Genomic DNA, 24,968 nt, shown 5'->3' with positions numbered 1-24,968 from the left:
CATACATGTTCTTGTGGATAGAGGGCTACAGCTTTCAGTAGCAATCCACAGCGTATTTTGCCATCTCAGCTATCTTTTTTTATTGTCTCATCTCATATACTAAGTCCTGAGGAACATAGTTTGGCTCAGCCAAGGTCAACCAAGCAGAAGCCTCTACTCTGCAATCCAGGTTCACGCAACAGAAGTTAGTTAGAATAAGTAAAATCAACACCACCAAAGGTAATCAACATTTTATTTATAAACGTACATTTACTATAAAAGCTGTTGAGTTTTAGACAAGTTTTCCTAATTTCCAGAGGCATTTTAGAATAAATAAAAGAAAGGGAAGATTAGCATAATTGGTATTCAACATTAGCCCCAGCTAGGAGAGCAATCCTTGTCCCTGAATGGACATGCAGATAAGGATGGTCCCCTTCTGGTTCACCAACCTTTACGACATTCACTGAAAACTACAGATGTACTGCATCAATAACACTATATAGCAAGAGTAAGGAAAAAATACACCATGAAAATGGGCTTGTAAAATATAGATGGGTTATGACACCTGTTCAGGTTCTCTGAAGTAGTAAGAGGCTAAATAAATTCCAAAACATCTAAAACCCATTACATATATTGTACTTGCTCAGTAATAACAAATCATTTTTTGCAACAAATACATTTACATTGCAGTTCAAATGCAGGAAAGCATTATTTTTTTCCTCTGTTCAAAGTTCCTGATTAGAAATCTATAATATGTTTAAACTGGGAAAAAAAAAAAAAAAAGAAAGAAAAAAATCTTAGCCTGAATGAATTTGCCATGTAAGATTCCAGAGATAATATAAAATCAAACATAAGAAGTTGGCAAGTACAATTTAGAAAACTGTTGGAAATTATTCTGTGCTGGTGAATAGATGTTCATTAGGGGAAAAAATTGTCATCGTCGAGCGCTGCTTCATTTCGCTTTGAGTACAATCAACTTTGCTACAACATGCATATGCAAAACTATCTGATAGACACTGGGATCAATTTCTAAGCAGCTCCAGAGACCCAGTGATGTGTCTGCAGTGAGATGCGATATCCCTCCCCCCTCTTTCATGCACTTTAACCCGACCATGCTCCTAAGCCCTTTGGGCACTTTCCCCTACACGAATGAGAAGCGGACCTGACCTCTGAGACAACCAGCCTTTGATACACTTGGGGACTGATTTGCACATCTAACTCTATCACGTGGGTGAAGCAGTGCTAGAGACTCATATCGAATAGATGCACAAGCATGCACAGTCTCATTTAAAAATTAGGTTCACACATTATATATTTACATATCCCTAATGCAGCGTATGGAGTCATACAGATGTACCACATCAGATACGAAATCAGCTTCTTGAATTTCCATATTACACATTCTTTGTGGGAAAATGTTTTAATAACCACAAGCAGAGAGTAAGCATCCTGGTTATCAAAACCTTTTAACAGTAAATCATGCAGGTGGTTGATCAAAATATAGGCTATCACTTTTAGTTCCAAAACATTTGTCTGATTTATTTTATTTTTGCTTAAAAATATTCCCCAGGTGAAGTCCATGAAGGACTTCAGCTTTTTGGATTTATTGCATCCATGAGTCATTGCTGACTGTGTGCAACAGTTCTGCATTTTCTAAGGCACAATATTAAGGAAGTAACACGTAACTTTCCAGCAGATAGTCACAATGTCCTCCAATGACATCGCATGTGTGTGTTTGATGACATGCAGTTTTGCATGGTTATGCAACTCACATGCAAGCAACTGTCTAGCATTTTAATAAATAATTGCTATCTAGAGAACAACTCAGAATTATTGCTTCCCTAATAACCACTTCATTTCTATTTACCAACACATCAAAAGATGACAGATATGCACATAGACAAAAGAAATCTCTATTCATTTAGTTTTATAGTGGTTTTAAGGCAGAAGAAGATATTTTCCCTCCATTTGAAGATATTTACAGTAACTGTTTACCAAAAAGTGCTAGGATATTTTACAGTTGCAACACATTCCCTAACTTTGTCTGTGTATTGTAGATACCTGCTAGACCTCTGTTTCAATGAGCTGCTGTATCATTTTAGTAAGGAGCACATGCTTAATCAAAGAGCACAAAGGAAAACTGTCCCAGTCACAGGCAAGGTAGTTTTTCCACCAGTGGTTCCAGCCTCCTCCCTGCCCAGCTTCCACACTTTTGGGTTTTACTGACTATTTTTGGATAGTGGATGGAGGAACACAGGCTCAAGGATGTCTAATTCTCTACCCTGGGGGCGTACCCAAACCACATATGTTTCTCTGCATGAGATTTCAACCAAGTGTAATGTTTGCAAGTGAACCAGGAGATGTCCAGCCCACTCAAATCAACTGGTGAGTTACAAGCCAAAGAGAAAAGCTTCACACAGCATCAAACTGCAGCTTGGAGACTCACAGCTCCGCTGGGTCTGCCCACTCGGCTGTCTCTTCCCCACAGCACCTTCCATCGAGTTTAATGACAACACAGCCCGCTGGACTTACTTAGAAGGATTGCTCCTGATGGGAATTTTTCCATTGTTAATGGTATGCAGCCTTTAGGTTTAATGAAGAAATCTTTATTTCAGAGAATATTAAGCTATAGTCATGAACATTACTTGAGGTACACAAACAAAAAATCCTATGACTAAAGGTGCAATAATTTATTTGTTTAACTTCTACCCTCCATTGAAGGTAATATAAACAAAAAATGCTTCAGAAGTACAGGATGTATTATCAAACTAGTCTCTGTATAAAAAAAGTTATAGCTTCAGTTATAACAGAGAAGTCGTGCTGTGATGTTTAGTTTTTCAAATGCACTGATTAGATACTATCTCAAAATTACTTCTCAGCTCAAGTTGGCATATTCTATAAAGGTTCTGTAAACTTAAACTTTTTAATTGCTAGAAATATTAAAACAAACAGCTTTATTGCATGTTTATTCTCTTATCACTTTCAAAAGAACAATGTAACAGACTGGGTATCATAAGCATACCTGAAAGGTGTTTTTTTGTTGTTTTTAATAGTATTTAGGCTTTGCCTTCCCAAACATGGTCATACATATTTTGCAAATTTCATAAGGAAGCAAAAACCAACATATTGCATTTCAAAGGAGCAGGTGCAGCTTTTTTGTGAGTTTTTAAAAACAAGATGAGTGCCATCATGTCCATGGATTCAAGGTTTTATGAGTGATTGTCTGGAGGCAGCCGATACATATGAGAAGAGAGTTCCTTCTTGAAATTTACTAGGACTGAAAGTCATGTCACAATGTAGTTGGCTGTCCAGCAGCTAGGTAAAACAAAACCAAAACAAGTAATTGGTTACAAATTTTAACAAATATAGACTTTTCTGTACATGAACTCTACAATTCAAAAATATGTATCTGGAGCTATACATATTTGTGCCCTGTTTTTTCTTTCTCCTGCAAAGCTGGGGCAGTAACTACTACCAAGATTCAACCTCATTCCAGTGGAAATACATTTTCCTTGCCACATATTGAATGCATTCTGCATGAAGTTTTATTTTATTTTACACCCAAAGTACTCGTGTATGTTTATTTCAGGCTCTGCAGTGACAAAATAGTAAAGTAAAGGACTGCTGAGTCATCTTCAGCTGTGTCTAGCTTGTGCTACCTGATACTACAGACTCCTTATGTTATTTGGCCAGATAGGGAATGTCATGAATTTACTTCTCGCCTTTGACACTCATCAACATGTGACCATTCCCTGTGTTTGACATTGAACTGAGAATTTCCTTCCTTGTGAGGTTTTGTTGTACAGAAACAACCTACTGATAAAATCCCCATTCACTTTTATCTGAAAACCAGGAATATATTGGACCCTGGACCACAACATAATCCTTAATGCTTTTCTAGTCGTCTTTTTTATGATTTATTTTGAAACAGAATAATCCATTTTTTTCAGATAAGCTTCTAGGAGTCAAAATATTTCATCAAGATGTCCATAAATGTCTCAAAACAATACTGACTGACTCTAGGTGAGTCACGTCACTTCTGCCCACTGCTGCACAGGTTTCAGATGCAGCCATGGGGGCAGAAAGGCACAAGCCATGCAATCAAACAACTGATTTGACATTTTGCAGCATTATTCCCAGAACTGAAAGGCAAAACACTGACATTGCACCAGTTTATTCTTAATTTCAGGTGTGCAGTGCATCAAATTTCAGTTAATAACAGCAACTAGCAATATTTGCAGTTCTAACAAAAGTAGTCCCTTTGAATTGTCAACAACAGTTACTGTAGCTTAAATTCAGCAAACTGGGTTTTGAGATTTTGCATGACCAGTGGACACAGCAGGAAGAGGCAATTTGCTGTAAAAATTAAAAACCCCTTGCCATTATCATTCTTCAGTAGCCATACATTTTCTCAAATCCTATTTCCTCTGTCATGGACTTGGTCACCATTCTGCTGGGTAAGTACAAATGCAAAACATTGTTACATGAACCTCTGCACAGCTCTGTAATGCATTTTCTAGTAACACTGCTGTAGAAATGATGATGGAGAGAGTGATTTCTACAGCATATAAGCCGATAATTTATTTGAGCCTTTATCTATCCTCAAGGGACATAGATTTTTATTTAAGCAAAAAGGACTATGAAATAAAGGAAATGATAATTTTCATGCCTTCCTCTCTTGTTTTGTGTAAAGCTGGATGTGCAAAGCTGCATTTTAAGGGCCAGGACCTCATTCACATGAGGAAGATTTATAGTATCAAGCACAAAGGGAAAAAGCTATTTCTAAATATTTCAGGTTAAATAAATAATAAAAAGTTGGTAACATTTCTTAGCAGAATTTAAGAAAAAAATCGCCCAAAAACCAGTTATACAATAGCACCCTCTAGCTCTGCTGATGGAGAAGTATCTTGTTCCTGAAGCATCAGAGCAGAAGTACCCATTTTTCTTCTAGCAAAGGTAGGGGGGTACCTTTCATACTCCTGAATTTCTACAGCCAGTGCTTTTGAGAGAGGGCAAGAAAAATAGTAAGGGAAAAGATCTCTAGATGTCCACTTATCAGGTGGAACTGTAGGGAGTGAATATACCAAATAATATTTAACAGTAAGACAACAATTAATCCCATTGTTTTGCATCTTACTGTTTCCACAAGGTGGAATCCAGCATGAGCACTGACCATCCCTGGTGACATTAGGGCAAGGCTGAAATGTTCTAGTAATTTGGTATCAGGTATTTGTTCTAGTAATTTGGTATCAGGTATTTGGACTTGGAAAGACATTTAAGTCACCTGCTCTAAGGCAGCAAAATCACAAAGTTTTCTTTCTGACATGAAATTGGCTCATTCTTCAAAATTTAGGGCAAGCAACACTGTTTAGCACATATCTGGGGATACCAACCACAAGGATTCACTACGAGTTACAGAATGTTCTCAGTATTTTACATCACCATCTTGTCCACAAAAGGGAGGCCTAGAGATTTAAAAAAGGGGAACTTCTCTAAATACAGCCCAGGGTCCTAGCTCGGGTAGAATTATCTACATTGTCTCATGTGATGTGAGACATCCAAGCCTCTGGGTCATGCAAAATCTGTGCATAGTATAGGAGTTTATGTTTATGCACAGAAACAACCTTTAAGTCTAACAGCGCTCAGCAGAGATCCTCTGGGAAAATTTAATGGGCTTGGAAATCTTTTTCTGATATGAGAAAATCATTAAAATGACGTGGGAAGACTCTTCTTGCCATGGTGAAGCTACTCCTGAGTGTCAGAGCTGGACAAAGCTGCCAGTTAAAATCATGGCCACAATATTTCTTGTCAGAGCTGCCAGTACTTGGTACTTACTTCTGGATCGGATATAACAATCGTTGCAGTTAAGAAGACCATTTCTGATCCTGACATCCGTGCCACTCGCTGCATCTCCCAGCTGGCCCTTGCAAACTCCACACTGTCAGGTGAAGAACAGAAAAAGTAAGAAAGACCATGTTACAACTCTTCCCAAATTTTTACTTTTGTCGAAGTAGTTCTTGGAACGGTGAGAAAACTCCCCTAGAAACCAGAGAACCCAGCAACAGGGTTTTTATAGAGTCAAAAGTGTTTAGGACTGGATTTCAGCAGCCTCTGCTTACACAGAAGTGAAGCCTAATTCTTGTATGGGACATCTGAGTTTGAGGCTGCATTCTGGAGACAGGTAAGTTGTGATGGATAAAGTTTAAAGAGGCCAGAGATTTAGTCTGGGTAAATGTCTAAAATCAAAAAAGTCTTTACAAATGTCTAATATTAATTGAGCCAGAGATAATGGAAATGGATACTTTCTGATTTCTCTAGAAAATACTTCAGGTTATTTCTAAACTGAAATACTCAAGAACAGTCAAGAAATATTTCTGGTAAAAGCCAGAATACATCATTCATTCCATAGTCAAAGCTTTCCAAACATGGGGCAGATCAAAGATGGCTGTGGTCATGTGATCATGCTTTTGGAAGGAAAAAAATACCCACCTAAAAAACTCACAAGGTAAATAATGTTATATTTAAAAATCAATGAGCACAATAGAGAAATTATATGATGCTTCCCCCCTGTAATACAGAAGCTAAATTTGCTTGCTTGATCACAGGTTTTAGTCCAATTAATGCATCTGACTGCAAAATAACACATTAGTTGTGTCATTTCCACTCCTTTACAAACATGCTCAGACATAACAACCATGTAAATCCCCTGGTCCTCTCATTTGCAGTTTCACATCCACTCTCTACTTGCACTGTGCATGACTTGAGGTTTTTCTTAATAAAGCAAGAACCATACCCTGAAGCACTGAATATGGAAATAAAGACCAAGTGTTTCAATAATCATGGCAGCTCCTTTTCCAAGAGGGAGACCACAGGTAGAACAAAGCTTCTTCCCACTGACAGACCTAGGAGGCAAACATGGCTGTAAGAAGAGTGCAACTGAGAGACAAATATGCCTTTAAGAATACTGCAGCTGAAAAATGCTAAAATGAAGCCAAATATTTAGATAGGTTTATCAAGAGGGATATAATGGGAGGAAGGAGCACTGGAGGAGTTTACATAAATACACATTGACCCATCAGCCATGTTACTGAATCCACCTGCACGTCTGCCTTCCAGATAAGCAAGCAAAGGGCTTCAAATGCTTCAATGCACAGCAACTCAGACACAATTCCCTGCCAGTCTGCTGTGCTAGATCAAGAAAGATCCAAGCCTCTTAACAGAGGCCTGGGTGACAGGGAACCATGCCTGTGGATTCACAGAATCACAGAATGATTAGGGTTAGAAGGGATCTTAAAGATTACGTAGTTCCAACCCCCAGCCAAAGGCAGAGAACCTTCCACTAGATCAGGTTATTTAGAGCCCCATCCAACCTGGCCTTTAAAACCTTTAGGGATGGGGAGTCCACAGTCTATCTGGGCAATCTGCCTCAGTGCCTCACCACCTCTATAGTAAAGGTTACTTAGACCTAGTCAATGCCACAGCAATTCACACAAATGACCTGAGTCAGACTCTCAGCCTGGAAATTTTTCAATTTGTTTACAAATGGACTCGCTCGTGCAAGTCAGACAGCAGGGATGCTATTCTTGCACCCAATCAAGCACCCAGTAGTGACAGCATAACTACAGGAGCACAGACCAGGCACTGGTTGACTCATTTCACTCTGTGCTGCTGCAGCCACTTAATACTATAACCAGTCAGAGAAAACCTGAAATTAAATGTCCACCTGCAATGCAGAAAATACTTCAGCTTGCACCTTCAGCAGTCCTGAAGGACTGTCTAGACCTCTCTCATAAATCTGCTGTTGGATGACAGGTGGGTGAAAGTTCAGAGCCCCAGGAATAACTAATCCACTTTTTCATAACAGTTTTAATAGCAAGGCAGGTGCCCACTTTAAGGGTCTCATGCCTGCCAGAACTGATGCTTGGCCTGGTGATATGAAGCTGAGATCAAAAGGGATCCCCTGTTGTTCTGTGTTATCAATGCTTTTTCCAGCCAGGACTGAAAAGCAACTTTGTGATACTTCATGAGTTTTGAAAAGACAGTTTGATGAAATCCTACTCAGATAAGCAAGTTTACAATCTCTTGCTATAAGGTTTTAATGTAGCAACATAATAAGCCACCAACAGAGACAGATCTGGACTGCAGCATGACAAAAGAGCAGTATAGAAAAAAAAAAAAAGAGAGAGAGAGAAAGAAAGACAGAAACAGCAGAAAAACTCATCATAACTAGAAAATTGTCCTTGCTTCCAACTATTGAGCCCACCATGTACACAGGCAGCACAGACATATGACCCTCTTGTTGGTTCATTGTCATTATTCCTTTTAGAATAACTTTGCTGGGTTTTTTTCTCCCCTCTACAGCCTTAACCCTTCTTCTTCTATGCTATTCCTGAGTTTACCTTTGTTTTTACTTCTTCTTCCCAATAAGACTTACTACAAGAGCAAATTAAAGTCTTGGATCTTGGGAAATTTTTAAGAGTTTTCTAATGTTTTAGTGGAAAAATGAATTAAATCACATCCATTGTTTACAAAAACTAGGATTTATTTCAGGAAAAGACCATGCAAAAGATTCTCAGATCAGAATACAGCTACTTAATAATATGAAGTAGCTGTCACAACTAGTGACCTGTAGCAAGGAAATGTAATCCCACCAAAACTGCAGCTACAGTTAGAAAAACATAAATTGTTCATGTAAAAAATTCCTAATAGTTTCATGTCAATGAAAGTGATATCATAAGGAGGGCTTTGCTCTGAAAAGTGAAGAACAATGCAATTTAAAAAGAAACTTGCTGTGTTCTGTGGTGTATGAATTTACCCTATATAATAAGCAAACTGATTTTAATATATCCCAAATTATCAGTGATTTAATCAGGCTACATTTATTTAGAGTTGGTACACATAACTCACTGAAAGATGTACAGATTGCTTGAGAGAATCAAATCTCTAGGAGATTAGCATGATTGTGGGCAAACTAAAAATCAGCAAAAAAGAAAAATGTGTTTCTAGTTTGGAAATGAAAGGAAAAAAAATATTTTAAAATCAACAAGTGCCAATGTCTACAACAAATCTTACTCCTGAGCATGTGACTATTCCCAGTGAAGACATTCTTTGGCTTAACTGCTCTGAGCTCACACTTTGACTGAGCTTTATACTGTCCCATTTCAATTTTATTGAAACTTCAGTGATCAAGCAGAGTTAGAGCTGCTTTCTGAACTGTGTTATTTGAAAATGTAACAGTACCACTGAAGCTGGCAAAAAATACGGGAGAGGGAGCTGCATGTTTATGCCATGGACAGCTATGAATTGCAACATTTAGCAGACTTAATAGTGCATCCACATAATACTAATGTGATTTTCACTCTGGCAGTTCACCAGCAACTACAAGATGTCTTTGGTCTGCAAAATTCCTTATTGACCTTTAGTACCTGTTGGGAGACTGACTGAGAGCAGCAGGAGAGCAGGGAGATGACGGCCCAGATCGGAAGTTCTCATGATAGCCTGCCCTAAAATACAGCAGAGAAGATGCATTACTGCAGCTGAACAACAAATAAAACCAGGTTTTTTATGGAGAAATCCCAGTTAGTGAATTTCAAGATTTTTGGTTGAGTCTTAGTCTGGTCACTGCTGAGCAATCAGGTGACTCACACAGTACTCAGCCATGTGGAGACTCCTGCCCACCCCACCAATCCATCATAGCTCCCACCATGAGGGAGGGGGGTTAAGGCAAGTCACACCACACCACACTACACCCTCTGTTGGCCCTTCACTGAGTAAAAAGGAAGCCACCACCACGGAAAGGTAGTTTATTTGGTAAATGGTTATTTTGTATCTATGCTACTCTGAAAGAGCTTGGTGATCAAAAACCATGGTTTTTGTTATCAGAAATCATAGGACTGATCCAAACTGTAAGTGCTTAAAATGGTTTACAGATTAAATAAAAAAAAATTCTCAAACATACACACAAGCAGTTCATAATGAGGAACAGGTAATCAAACCTCAATCTACTTTAGTTTTGACTGTATACAACCGTAATAGAAGTAACAGGTTCTGCAGAAGACTGTGTTCATATATATGCTAATGAAAACAGACGTTCCTTTCTCATTGCACAGCTTCTTTTTGTAAATACTAGGCAGACAGATTCCTTATTTACCAAAAGAACTGGTGTTATCATTCAGTGATCCTTACTCAAAAAGCAGCAAGGAAAAAAAACCTCACCAAAATTTACAGCAGAAGGCAAATACTACTCTATATGTATCTTCTTTTAAAAGGCATAATCTTTAAAGGACTAGAAAGTAGCAAAGAGTATGTGTTTGGAAGATGGGGAATGAAGCTCCTGGATACCAGCTTCAAAGAGGCAGATACAACCTGACATTCCCACCCCCATATTTAGCTACTTATTAGCTATAAATGTTTGTCTCAGGCAATTAAAACAAATTAGGCACATGGAAAGTTATGCAGATATGTGCTGAAAAGAGCTACAGAGAAAGAAGAGGAAGGCATGCAGGGGGTGTGCTCCCTCCTGAAACTAGTAACTGTGGTGACTGTAATGAAAAATCAAGTAGATAAATGTTAGCAGTCTCTGTGGGAAAGCCAGATATGAAGGGTGTCTTCACACCGCAGGACTCATCAAACCCAACCAATAAAGAATGCTGAGCAGGAGTACAAGGGAGAACAGAACAAGCAGGACTTCGCAATCTCTTCAATAACCTTTATGTTCTCACCTCCTTGCTTCCCCTGCAGAGCTTGGTTGCTGTCCCACAGTCTGGCTCAGGAACGGTCTCTGCCGAATGTCCTCTGCGCACTGTGGAGAGCGCTTTGTCAGCAGCTGCTGATTCCAGGAGACATCTACAGTGAGAGGTGGGGAAAACTCAGCATTTGAGGCAAAATGCTTTTGTCAGTATTTATAGACCATCGTGGACTGTGGGCACACAACAAAGGAAAAAGATGTACTGTTCCTTAAAACAAACTTCTCAGAAGCCCCCCACAAAGTCAGAGACAGGTCTTGCTACATCAGAAGACCTCTCTGGAACATCATTCCTTGCATTACCCTCACACACACATGCTCTACCCTGCTGCTGAATGTATTTCTGAAGGGGGAAAGGGCAAGGTCAAACATCCACAAACAACACCAAGGAAAATAAGGTATTGTTGTAATGAAGGGAGCACCAGAGACACTGGAACTTTTATGGTGCTGGAGGATCCATACTTCTCAATAGCAAGAGTTAAGGGGATGGTGGTATGGACACTGCTCTCCATAAACCTACTGATGAACATTCCTTTGTAATTTTCTTCCATGCTCTAGATGGCTCAGTGACAAGAACAGCCTCACAGCAAAAAAGCGATGACCTGTGAGATGCCCAGGCAGCCAGCCATCCTATCTTTGAGAAACAGTGCATTACCTGAACCCTGCAAGATGAATTTTGTGGCTCACAGCTGGTGAGAAGCCTTACCCTGCCGTGTGCCAACCTTCTGGTTTAGAGAATGAAAACTTTGCTGGGGCCTATGAAAGGCCTGTTACCTATTTTGATATCAAGACAATAAACCCACACACCTGATTATTTAAGGGTTTAAGGAGGGAGCAAGGATGGGATGCTTTAAGAGGCAAGAAAGGAGCTGTCAGAATACTTGCAGAGCACCAAATTGTTGAAAAGAATCTAGGAAAACCCTGAAGCAGGGTTATTAGCAGACACAGTTTAAAATTGTCAAACCTCTTAAGTTTGCTTAATCACTACTACAAATCCCCATGGCTATATTGCTGGATAATATAGATTCTGCTGTATTTCTTTCTCTGTGCAACTTTTATCAAAGCACTAAGAATACAATAAAACTGAGGCAAGGGGACCTGCTAAGTTTAATAGACTGAATTTGCATTTGGAGCAAGCAATAGCACTGAAAACTTTTCCATCCATAGACACTTAATTTTTTAGAATAATGAATTTTTATGCTGAACTGAAAACAAAAATCTAAAACTTGATTTCAGAATTTGCATTCACTTTCTGTCTTTAGTCCTACTTATTTACTTTCCACTGTTCACTTGTATTAGATAGATAATGATGCTAAACTCATGAATTTGCCTTTTTTTTTAGGATGACCCTCATGATAGCAATGCTCTGGGGAAATTCTTTCCTTCAAAAACATCAATACTTATGGGAGCTAAAAAAAATAGATTAACTTTAAATGTTATTAGACATTGCTAATGACCAAATTGAGGCAGATGTTGCTTTAGGCTTGGCTTGAAAAGGTTACATATCACATGTAGTGATTTTGATTTGGAGTGAAATGGACATCAAGAATCTAATTAGCTATAAAAACACAAAATAAGTGTTGGACATAAGCTCTCTGTATCAATATAATCTCTGTATCAATATCCCTATATGTATGTAAGACTATGTAAAAAATGGAAGATAACCCTTTAAACTGCTACTGTGAACATGCAGGCCTATAAACAAGATGCCTGCTGCAGAAACTGTCATCCCTGATGAAAACAAGAGGAGTTTAAATTTCACCTTAACATATTTATCTTTGCTAACATAAAATAAATTTTTAATCTGAGACATTCCAGTTTTGAAGATATATGTGTATTGTCAATTTCCAAAATTCTTTGAGTTTGGTTTCTGCCTGATTTCTATCTGGAGAAGAACATAGGCATAGGAAGAGTCTTACTCTCATCCTGAGTCAGTGGCAGGTTCAGTCTGGCAGGTGAGCTGCGCTCCATCCCCGGCATGTGGTGCTCCTGTTCACTTCCTCCTTTCAGGATACCAGTCCCTGGGTATCCTGAGAGCACTTTATTTCCACTGCCAATAAAAATAAGTCACATTGTATAAATAAAGCCAGGAGAAATGTCACCTAGAAGATAATGGTTAAGTCAGACTTTTGAATATCAGTCTATTTTTTACAAAAAAGATTTTTGTTATTGTGTCAATTTTGCAATGACAAAGCAATGAAAAAACTGTGAATTAACAAGTTTGTCTCCAAATAGTCCAAGTCTTCCTGCTTACCTCAAACTGCCACTTAGATGTGCTGGAGATCATTTTGGATTTGTAGAAAAGGGCTTCTTTGACAGAAAAAAAGCTTTAATCCATGTTCTCTATACACTGCTCAGCATCATCAGATGCCTCTTCTCATTTGTGAAACCTGTTAATTAGCAGTTGAGCAAAGTCCAGGACTTCAAACACCACCTGGCAAGATGGGCATGGCATTTCTGAGATAGCCAGGCAATTCCACACAGGTTCTGAGTGAAAACAACTACTGCTCCTTTAGTCCTTCAGATGGCTTGTGAAATGTGCACAAGACACAGTGCAGTGATGTACGCAGACGTCTGAGCTGTCTAAGGTTTGAATTGTTGCTGTGACAGCCTCTTGGCAGAGCCATACAAGAAAAAGACAAGCCTTCTGATATGCACAACCAGAACTGTGCACTGCCACACATGCATCTGTCTGTGGGGCCAGTGAATACTGATCAGGATCTAGTGTATCCAGGCCACCAAGTGCTGATGCTCCAGCATCAATTGTGGGCACATGTGATATCCCAGAAGCCAACAGAACACAAAGCTCCACAGAGTTATGAAATGCTCAGGGTTAATACATACCTCCTCTTTTCTTGCCAGAGTTCACTTTCCTTGCTTTTCAGAGATGGCATACTGTCCTGCTCCCAGAGCAGCTTTTTCTGCTTTGTAACTTCTTTTTGCTTGCCTTCCCCTGGACAGCTGTTTGATTCAGTTGAGTTCTAGAAGACAGATGAAGAGGGAACAAGGAGCTCCCTTTGAATTTAGCATTGGTGCACACATGGGAAAAGTACAGGCTGCCCCTAGATACATTGTGTTGACACACCTTATTATCAAAAAGAACATCTCACATTTATACAGTAGAACCATTTGACCCCGGTAAGGCTAACTTTGGATTTAATTAAGACTTTAGCTGAAACAACAACTGTTGTTAAGCTGGGCATGAAGTAAGTTAGGTACCAATTATGGTGCTAAGGATGGCAAATTAAAACTTCCCATTACATAATCTTTGGCAGAAATCCTTAAATTATTTTGAGAGTCTAGACAGTCTCCCATTGGACTTGTGAGGACTTTGTGAATGACCTCAGCTTGTTGTCACTGCCTAGGAGCAAAGCATTACTCACATGCACTGGGCATCCTCAAAGGCAACACCAGTACTACTTCCAGAGTGGTACAGGAGTGGTTCATACCTGACTTGTGGAGCTTGAAGAAGCAATGGCATGAGTTCCTTTGCTTCTGGGTGCAGGCAGTGTCCTGACTGTGGCATAAGCAGCTCCACCAAGGAAGTTACTGCTACACAGCCATGTGGAAAATTGGCCATGGCTGAGGCCTTTGCACAGGGATGAGTGAGAACAGGGGGGCAGGAAGAGTGAGAGGAGAATCAATTGATACAGTACTCCTGATCCTGAAGTTCAGTGGAAAAAGGCAGATGACTGGGTGCTGGTGCCTTAGGCAAGAGAAAATGACACCTGTGAATCCCACATTTACTCGACTGTGATTTCACCTGGGGTGTCATTCCCTGATCTCTGCAATCATTAACTTAATCAGATGCTAGATGCATTAAATTAAACATTTTTTTTGCTGCAGGAGTGGGAAAAAACAAACACAGACAGTAAATATTCCTCTGTTTGTTTTGCTGCTTTGTAGGAGGGATAATGGGAGAGAAGAGGAGGAAAACTGGGGAGGCAGTATTCAGTCTCATCTGAGATATATATAAAGCACTATTTTACACTCAAGATTTTGTATTCAGGGAAACCACTTAAGATTTTCTTGGCTTTGGAAGATAATTAAAATTTCACAGCACTGCTTAAAGAACAGAGCAGCTGCAGACAGAAAGTATCATTCTCTGCTCTGGTTAAAAATGGGATGGGAGCAGTTTGCTTGGGAATTCAGCTATTTAGTGAAAATCTGTAAGTTACAGCACTCTGAGGCATCACCAGTTAGAGATGGGACCCAGGGAATACCCTTACTCTTCCTGCTTCCAGACTTTGACAGCCTTCAGCAAAGGATTAAACTTTGCACTAAACATGGCTTACTCTTCAGTGCCTTACTACTCCATGAGAAACTCACCACCGTCTTGTTTCCTTCAGTGGTAGAGGAAGAAGAGGAGAGGAGCTCAGCAGAGTTTGAAGAAACAATGAATGGAACTACAGTATCCTCAATTATCTTGCGTTCCTGAAGAAAGAGGATCAGGAGAGAGTGGGGGTCAAAAATACAGAATGTGAACTGTGAGCTTATGAAATACATAAGAAAAATAAGATTTGGCTATGTGCTAAATTTAGATGGCAGCTAAGGACTTGTGGTACCAAGAATAATGGTAACACCTCAATTTTTAATTTGCTTCAATGTTTTGCACTTCCATTCCTTTTATCATTGAGATGGAATTTCCAAACCAGGAAAGAATATTTCACTTGCATGGAACTACTGTTTCGCAGAGCATAAGTATATTAAGTTTAATATGAAAGTATGAAATTACCCTTGGTACATGAGAAACTTATTCTGAAAGTTGAAAAAAAATTCTTGTTTAGACCACAAGTATGTCCCTCAAACACAGATGAGAAACCATCCATCTACATACTGCATAGAAAAACTTATAAACATCTTCCAGTTTCCTTCAATAATGACCCTCATACAACAGAAGAAAACCACTATCTTCTGGATTGTTAACATTCCACAACTGCGAACTTTGAACATCTCCTGTGGATTTTTTTTTGTAAGGCCAGTTACAAAATTCCTCCATGACCAAATCCAAGGCAGACAACAATTTCACCTGGAGTTGCACCAAGTCTAGGCACCAAGTATATGCCAAAATACACAGGGCTCTGGCCCTGCAGGGAAGTCTGAGCGTGCCCAGACACAGCTGTGCTGACTCACCCAGACTTGCACAGCAATTAGACACCTCCACCTATGCAGAGGTGCTGAGGATACCTGTCCAAATATTTAAATATTCTTCCTCAACATCTGTGGCAGTGTTTAAGAGAAACAATCCTCCTCAGAATTCAGCCTTGAAGAGGATTCTCATTAATTAATCTAGGTATGGGATGATTTTTTTGTTGTTGTTTTTGCACCCATAAGTGGGTGCATTTAAACACAAAAAAACCCCAAACCCCCAAAACAACCTCCTCCTCTGAGCCTTATACCTCCTCATAGTATCTACGTTCCTCCTCTTCAACTTCTCTCTGGGCCTTTTCCCATTCCTCTTTCAGTTTGTACTGCTCCTTCTGATACTTCTCCTGTACATGGACACAAATGCAGATAAATTCAGAGAATTCAGTATTAAGAGTAAATTCTGTAGTATCTCCACAGAAAAAAGGAATTTGCTAAGAGTGGTTTAATCAGAAATAGGATGAAATAAAAGGATAAAAATTGGATACACCCATGGGTGTAAAAAAAAAGCTTCTTTTTCACTTTGCCCATTTTTTCTAGGACTTACATTTAACACCTTCAAACTTCAAGGAACTTTTGACACATTAGAAGAAGTCTAATTTCTTAGAATTTTTAAAATATTTGGTCAGAAATTAAGTTTATGCTCAAAAATGTTAATAATTTCTTGTTTATCTTACTGTATTAAGTTTCAAAAATGTTTCACAGACCCCGAAACACTTGAGGCAATGGTTGTACATTAAAAACTTCAGCAAAGTAGCATATAAATAAGCAGGTTTTGCAGGTACCAGGACTAATTTAAGAGATATGCCATTAACTCTAATTTAAGAGATTTGCCAATACAATTTAATGAATGATGAATAACTATGCAAGTTTAAGAGATAAATAGTGTGTAAAGATTTGAACAGAGTAAGATTATAATAAGCTAAATAGCTTATTTTCTTCCTTGAAGGGATAATTTCTTAAGAATTGTTTTCAGAGAGTTTTGCTCAAAGAGGTGTTTAAAATTGTTTGCCAGAGCTGGTTTGAATACAGAGAGGAATGGTGACTTCCACTTTCCTCTTACACCAGTTCCAACATCTGTTCAGACTGGCAACCACATCTGCCTATTCCAGAAAATAAGCATTTACTATTGAGAGAGTACCCCCATGTGCCAGAAAAATTATTATCAGAATTGTACACCATTTTAAGAGGTGCAAAATCAGATGATATCAAGAAAGCATAGAGATACACAAGTCCTTCTTAAAGGATTAAAAGACCCCATTTTATTATTCTCCCTCTTTGAACAGTTGTTTGCTCTTCTGTTACATGGAACAAAGATGTGATTTCTTTGGGATCAAAGCTAGTCACAGTTTCAAAAGACACTCCTGACTGACTGGGAGATTCAGGTTCTCATGTCCACTGCACTTCTTCCCACTAGGACACACACCTATAACTTTTAGAGTTTACTGTACCACTAGGCAAAACTAATGGTTGTCTTGAAGATATTTCCCTCTCTTACAAAACCCCCTCAAACCCAAGTCCTTTCATGTCCAAGTTTAGTTTGATATTTTCCAAGAAAAACCTCTGAACAAAGCAGAATCCTATGAAAAGCTATTAAGACCATAATTTTAAAGAAGAGTTAAAGTAGAGTTAAAGAAGAGGCATCCGGGTTAGCAAATCTTCAGTCTTGACAAAGAGGCTTCAAGTAATTATGAGTTTTACAGTCTATGTTCAGCATAATTTAAATATAATTGAGGACCAACACATTCAGCTTAACTCTGCACTGGACTGCAAGACCAAGTCCTTTTGGTCTTTCCATGGAGTGTGGAAGGGAGACACGAGAGTGCCTAAACCACACAGAAGGTGTGTGTGGGCATTTATCACTCAACTACCACAGAATTTGCTCAAGCATCCACAGAGGATGTGGAAAACATGACACAAAATGCTCAATTTTTGTCCAAAGGGATAATTCGAACTACACAGTGGGAGACATACAGTTTCTTCCTACCTGAAGCAAGCGCTCTTGCTCATGCTGCCACCTTTCCTGGCGCTTTCGCTCTTCTTCTGGATCCCAGGACCAAAAATTGAAACGCTTACATGAAGGAAAACCAAGCTATTAGACTGTGACACTGCACTTCACATGGCTACCAGAGAAAACTGCACTGGGCCTGATTAAACCCTGCCAATGATGGTACAATGGGAAATTGGGAACTAGATAAGAGTTCTCTCAGTTAGCAGACAATATTCTTAGCTTCATTGACACTTGGGATTGCCCATTTGTAGCCACATGATAAAAGAATTATTTGGTTTGCAAAGAAAGTCTTGGGAAACTTCAGCTGAAGGGGGGGAAAAGGTCTTAAAGAAAGCTCTAAGCATCACTGAATAGAGTCATCTCCTGGGACTCAAATTTAAAGAACATATATATTTTGCCTCTCTGTAATCTTCTTTACAACATGAAAAGCAATTTTAGCTTGCAAAAATATTCTCTCATTTTATGTCTGCCAGCACAACAGCCTATAGCCTTGCTTTGAATTTTTATTCATAATTAAATAAATCCTCAGGCTTCACTAATGATCCTATCACATAATATGTTTAAAATCTTTAAAATCAAGGGCAGCTTTAGATACTTCCTGTCATATCCCTTTCCATTACAAGTAGTATTTGAATCTCATAGGAAGAGATTATATCTATTTCTATATGACAAACAGAATGTGAAATACTGTGTACTTCAAGTAGCATTTGAGGTGTGCTGGATTTTTTTGTTTCATTGAGGAAACAGTAGAATTGTGAAGTCCTTTCATTTCTATGCATTTAAAATACAATGGATAATTTAGAACTACATATTATTTAAAGATTGTGAAGCTTTAGTGGCTCCAGCTACTAAATACTGTATAGCTAGCTCCAGATAGGAGGAGAATGCATGAATTCCAGATTCAGACAATGCCTTCGTTGGGGTTGTACTTTTCCTCTTACATGTCCATGAGAAAAAGTTCTCATTCTGATTTAGGGATGTTACAAGAGAGCTTGCATAACAAATTACTTTCTGCTAAACACAAATCACTAAACCAAATAATAATGTAAAAAAGGTACTCACATTTGATTTATCAGCAGTATCAGAATCAGCTAGTAAAAAAAAAAAAAAAAAAAAAAAAACCAGAACAAGGAAAGATTAAATTTAACATAGCAAAATTTGCTCAGCCTGTAAATAAATCTACATTATATCTGTATGTTAGTTTCCTATTTACTCCCACAACCAAATGCAAGGACTAATTGCAAGCAAATAAATCAGAAAATCAGATTATACCCATCACCAACAAAACTACTTTTTATCTGGGTTTAAAGGAGCACAATATTAACTAATATCAGGTTCTACTCTACCACTAGCTAATGCCATCTACTTCTGGCCACAGATGTTAGCAATGTTCAGACACTCAGTCTTACCTACCTTGATCTACTTTTCCCTTCGTGATTCAGTGCAAGGAAGGAAAAAGTACAGCAATGCTAAAAGGACGGGACTACACTACTCAAGAGCCACAGTTACGAAGAGAACCATTGCCATTTTCTATCCAAATGTCTTTGAAAATTAGACTGATTAAAAGGAATTAAGAGAAAGGTATTTATAGGCAAGGGATTTCTTTTGGGTGCCTGAAACCAAAGCATCACAACAATGTGCAACCCAACAGCTCTTTGTCAACTGTGCAGCAGGGATAGGTATTTTCTACAAAAGCGAGAGGTAGAACAAGTGATGATCAGCTTTGACCCCAGCCCCGTGTCCGAAGACACCTGTGGCTGGAGAGCAGAAGGGCTGGAGCGGTTCCCAGCGCCGCGTTTACCTGACTGCGAGAAAAACTGCGAGCGCCGCCAGTGGTTGCGGACCCTAAGCGGAACCATGGCCCCGCGGGGCGGCTCTGCAGGCGAGGGCACGGAGACAAAACAAGAAACAGCGTGGTGAAAAGGTGATGACAGACTCTCAGACCTGAGCCACCTCGGCCACGAGAGGGATTTGTCTACAGTTGATTTGGTCCACGGCAGCTGATTTATAATGGACCTGAAGATCACACGGATTGTGCGTATTTAAACACTACTTTTGCAACACAGCACCTGAACATAGGTGAGAGCTCAAGCACGCTGATGCAAGGACAGCCACCCTTTTGAGTCTTTGCAAAATGCTTGCATTCATTCCCATTGCAGATACAGATTTTAATGCATTTTGTGAGCCTGTCAGCGCTGTATATGCTGTGAACACTAGAGTGCAGCCAAGTGTTTCAGCACCAGTCAGAAAACTGACGAGGCAAGAGACCTACAACCTTTCACTTGATAATTGGTTTGATTTGCTTAACATAAGATGATTTTGTTCTCAAAGTCTGTTTGGGTAGCACCTACCCACTAAAAACATGTGAGAATTCCATTCCTTTTCAGACAATCATAGAGTTGTTTGGGTTGGAATGAACCTTAAAGATCATCTAGTTTCAATTCCCCCTGCCATGGACTGGGACAGTTTCCACTAGATCAGATTGCTCAAAGCTTCATCCAGACTAGCTTTGAAGGCTTCCAGGGATGGGGCACCGACAGCTTCTCTGTGCAACTCACCTAAAATAATTTCTTCCTAATATCTAATCTAAATCTACCCTCTTTCAGGTTGAAGTTTTTATTCCTTGTCCTATCACTCCATGGCTTTGTAAAAAGTCCCTCTTCAGTTTTTTCAAAGAGGATCACCTTCAGTAGTTTTAACTTGAAAACATGAGGCTAATCAGTATATTATCTATAGATTAACAACCTAGGAAGTTCTTATGAGAAAAAAGCCCTCAGTTGATTTTTCTCTTTTTCTTCCACAATACCTACATATATGCATATTTAAAAGAAATATAAAATCAAACTAGTAAACATTATCAGTCTCAAGCAAAACTTTGTCATGAAGACAATGAAAAAGGCATTGTAAGAACTTGTGTTGGGCAGTGGTCAAATTCAAGGATGTGGTCAGGTATGTGTATTGTTTATCTACGATGAGGAGCTCCACAAGAGCAGCTGAATGCAGGATTTGTCTCCAGAAATTGTTATTGTGAGATAAAGCCAATTGCTAAGTCATTTTTCTTTGTGAGCAGCAGTATGTAATACTCATTGACATAATACAGCCTTTACTGCTAGCCCAGGTAAATGCAAGATAGGGCTCTCCCTCTGCTGTGTCAAATTTCTGCTGTTTGTTTAAGGGGAATAGCCAGAAGAATCCTTTTCCTCACAGAAGCCACACTACCAATATCAACTAATGAAACTAGAAAATTGCTGTTTTAGCTCCAAAACCCTCCAAGTCATGGATTAGGCACATCTCCCTGAACACCACATGCCCATATTCAGCTGCTGTCTGGCTGAGTTTTCCAAATGCTTTTTGCTCACCTTGTAGACCAGAGTTATGCAGAGTAACTTGGCTGGTTTCGGGTAGTTTCTTCAAAAATGGCAGCACTACACTCCCCTTTTCTTCCAGGGCTTTTGCTTTAATCGCCTGTTCAGACATTTGGGAACAGAAAACAGCATTAAAAAAGCAACAGGTTCAATCAAAGGTCAGCTTAAACCCTTTCTACTTATTTTCTGAAACAACATTATCAAAGAAGAAGCCTCTATCTCCAGAATGACAGCAGGGAGTTGCAGTATTGAAGTCCTGTAAGTAACTGGTAGCTGTTTCCTGTTGACATTCCCTCTGCCCTGCACAGCAAAGTCAGTCCTCTAACACCATCTGACTAACCAACATCTAACTGACCTGAAAGAGCAGTGTGCTCACAGCTGTTTGCTACCTCTGCCACCACTGGCACTTGTTCAGCACTTCAAGAGGACTAAGAGGATAAGTTCCACTGTCTGCACCACCTGGATATTCTGTCCTCCCAACTTGTGATGGGACTGGGGTTTGTAAGTTAAGTTCTCATTTCCAGTCTCATCAGTTAACAGGTTCAAATGCTACAAGCATGCACTGTGGAGTTCCTTTTGAGGGGGAACTCTCTGATGACCACATGATTTGGCAGCTGAAACCATCCTTCAGGGTCATGTTTTGTCACTCCTGAAGTGACATTTTTTGGAGAAAAATACCAATTTACACTAAATTATAAATAATATTTATGTGTAAGATATTTCTCTTTCTTTTCTTTTTCTCCCCACTCCCTCTTTTTCTTGTCTGTACGTACCTCCTGTGTAGGAGGGAGCTCTGCTTCCTTCTGCTGCTCTATTTCAGCTTTCTTCACATCTTTCTTGTTTGAAGCAGTTTCCTCTGAAGGGACAGGACTGGGAAGAAATTCTAATCTCTTCACAACAGGGCTGGAACAAGCTGCAGTTGACTTGAATTGCTTTTGATCTAAACCCAATCCACACATATAAGAGATAATGTTGCAAGGTTAAGATACTTTTTCAAATAAAACATGCCTACTTCTTACAATCCAGTTTCTTACTGGATGTACTGTGAGCCCATTTACTGGATATTTTGAAAAAATAAACTTTTTTCTTCAACACAGGAAAAATTAATCTCTCAGAAAAGACAAGACTGAAAGAATGAAATTCACCTATCAAAATTTATGTTCTTACACTTGACTTGGGCATCATGGGACACCCTTCATGGTCAACAAAACCAGAGAAGAAGCCCTTGGGAGAGAGTCGCACAAAGTTTTATTTCAGGCACTCCTCTGGCTGAGATGAGCTGTAACCTACAATGGGCCTACTGAGCTAAGATCTCCTGACTGAAGTTATGTGATGGATCCTACCCTAAGATGGTACAGAGACAAGTAGCTATATGACATGGTGTCACTGTCAGCACTGGAGGATACTTCAGCTTGCCTATTTTCACTAAACCCACCACTTCCACTGACAATCAGCTAAGCATCAGACAACAAACAAACAGCTAACAGGCAGCCTGGGGCTGGAACAACCTAATTCTTAAAGAAACCCAGCAAGTTGATGCTGGTTTCTGGGAGAAGAGACTAGAAGCACACAGGTCTAGATCTGTGACAGCTGAACTGCTGATAGGTGATACCACCACTGGCAGCAGAGCAGTCACCAGCATCTCAGGCACTGCATGAGCACCCAGACATCTCTCCAACCTCCTCAAGGAGAGACTTCAGATCCTGTCCCCTTTCCAACCACAGCAGCATTGGCAGCTTCTGAACATACCTCTTTGACAGGCTGGGAGAATAAGCTAAGAAAGATATGCAGCTCACAACTCCACTAAGAATGTGGACACAAGCAGAGACAAGAGCTGCTGCTGCTGCCAAGGCAGATGCACCCTCCTCTGGAGCCATTCCCCCACCATTAGAGGCATAGGGGCCACAGCACGGAAGTGTTTGGCTTGTACTGAACAGCAGAGGAGGCTGTTTACAAGAAGTTCACACAGTTTGGAACCCATCCATCCCTCCAAAGCAGACATAATGAAAACTCCATGTTACTTTATCATTTCGATTTTTGCAATGCTATGTCAGTTTTCCTTGCCAGACAATATTAAAATTTGCTGTCAGTACTTATGGTTTAACATTTCTGACAGCTGGGGAGCTGAAGCCAAGATGGCTTTGTGATTTGTAGACAGCACCAGTTCATCACTGTTGACTTCTGAGAGGAGAATTTGGTCATTTCATTACAAGATTGCACCTTCTACATTACCTGCCAGATGCAATTCAAAAATGTTAAACTGTGTACTTTGGCATCTAGGAGCCAAAGGAAGGCAGCTAATGAGCCCTTGCTAACAGCCCATGTGCTTCTAATCTTTGGGGAATGGTACCTCACTGATGTTTGAGGGCAAAGCTCAGTTGTTTAAGTCACATTTATCCCCAACAAATAGGAGCATTATTTTTACATACCAAGTACAGCCAGAGATCTCATTTAAACACCTGCCTGACATTATACTTTTTACTTACCCATACCAAGCTACACTTTAATAGACACATTTTAAAAAATGACCAACAAAAAAATACAGTGAACTTAGTATAATAGTATACAGCAAATAAAGTGCCTAGTTAAAGACAATGTTTCAGAAACACACTTTTGGGGAAAACAGCTTAAAATTCTAACAGCAAATTCCTTTCCTCAGATTAGGAATCATGCATAAAGGCTTTAAGGCAGAAAATTAGAAGTCTGCACAATACTGTCCATTTAAAGCCCCTGTGGGGACTGAAGTGCCCCTTCTTACTCTTTCTTCCCATTCCTTAACGTCTTGGGGGAAAAAATGTGTCAAACAGAAACTATTACTGACCGGTAGCTTGTGCCCTTGTTGCTTTCTGGTTATAGCATGCAGTGGCACAGATGGCCAAGTGGACAACTCAGGTGTGTCATTTCAACCACAGAATGACAGAACAGCCCAGGCTGGAAAGGACCTCAACAGACCATCTAGTCCCACCTTTTGTGGGAAAGGAAGCCTAGAGGAGATTCTTTAGCACCCTGTCCAGCTTCACCTGAAAAAAAACTCCCACCACAGGGGCTCTAACACATCCCTCGGGAGGCTGCTACAGTGAATGACTGTTCTGACAGCGTACAATTTCATTTTGTGTCAAGACTACTGACATTTGCAGCATTTTCTAATGAGCCCTGTTGGTGCTGCTGGTGATGCTCCTAGCAGATTCCTGCCACAGGGTGGGCCTCAACCTGGGCCCATAAGCGAGGAAGGGCAAGGGCAGGGGTGAGGGCAGCAGCACACCCACCTGGGGATGGGCACTCCGGGGAGGCAGGTGTCACACTGCTGGGGCTGGGCTCGGCTTGCAGGCTGTCAGCTCCATCCAGTTCCACTGGGGAGGCCTGGAGAGAGGAACACAGCATGGAGTGAGTACAGTGGAAATAAAAGTATGTGCTAGTTCCTCAAGGCAGTGCTTGCTGCTCCTTTGTAGTGCGTTTGAACCACATCAGTGTGGAGCTCAGCAGGGTGTTGGGGAGAATGTTTCAGAGCAATATGTGCCCATTCTGGTATTGAATGGCTGTGCTTTAATCTCCCTTTCAAATCCCTCATCATCAGCCATTAATGTGGTTGGTTTGGAATAGCTCCTACAAGCTTTTAAAACTGTAGGATATCTTGGATTGTGTTAGCTGGAGATAAGCACACATTTCACCCCTAGTTTCCCCTTCCAGAATAACACACAAATGTATGCATTAGTGAACAGATAGC

The 24,968-nt window shown here is 39.8% G+C and overlaps 1 protein-coding gene across 7 annotated transcripts in view; it reads right to left on the bottom strand.

The window, feature by feature from the left end:
* Positions 1–214: 214 nt before the first annotated feature.
* Positions 215–24,968, bottom strand: part of LIMCH1 (LIM and calponin homology domains 1) — a 174,474-nt gene continuing 149,720 nt past the window's right edge. For 6 of the 7 annotated variants that reach the window (XM_038136554.1, XM_038136553.1, XM_038136557.1 and 3 more), the window contains 15 exons: positions 24,511–24,604; positions 22,018–22,184; positions 21,239–21,344; positions 19,681–19,755; positions 18,942–18,970; positions 17,856–17,939; positions 16,123–16,215; positions 15,053–15,157; positions 13,568–13,704; positions 12,643–12,773; positions 10,701–10,824; positions 9,405–9,482; positions 6,773–6,881; positions 5,815–5,917; positions 215–3,294 (listed from right to left, as the gene is read on the bottom strand). In XM_038136554.1, the coding sequence (XP_037992482.1) occupies positions 3,269–3,294; positions 5,815–5,917; positions 6,773–6,881; positions 9,405–9,482; positions 10,701–10,824; positions 12,643–12,773; positions 13,568–13,704; positions 15,053–15,157; positions 16,123–16,215; positions 17,856–17,939; positions 18,942–18,970; positions 19,681–19,755; positions 21,239–21,344; positions 22,018–22,184; positions 24,511–24,604 (1,461 nt within the window). In that variant the 3' untranslated portion in view covers positions 215–3,268. The remainder of the gene's footprint in view (positions 3,295–5,814; positions 5,918–6,772; positions 6,882–9,404; positions 9,483–10,700; positions 10,825–12,642; positions 12,774–13,567; positions 13,705–15,052; positions 15,158–16,122; positions 16,216–17,855; positions 17,940–18,941; positions 18,971–19,680; positions 19,756–21,238; positions 21,345–22,017; positions 22,185–24,510; positions 24,605–24,968) is intronic. The other variant, XM_038136555.1, reaches the window with a different exon arrangement.

Source organism: Motacilla alba, chromosome 4 (assembly GCF_015832195.1).
Source record: "Motacilla alba alba isolate MOTALB_02 chromosome 4, Motacilla_alba_V1.0_pri, whole genome shotgun sequence".
Taxonomy (NCBI): Eukaryota; Metazoa; Chordata; class Aves; order Passeriformes; family Motacillidae; genus Motacilla; species Motacilla alba.
Note: the sequence above shows the minus strand (reverse complement) of the source record. Positions and strands in the feature narration are given on the sequence as shown.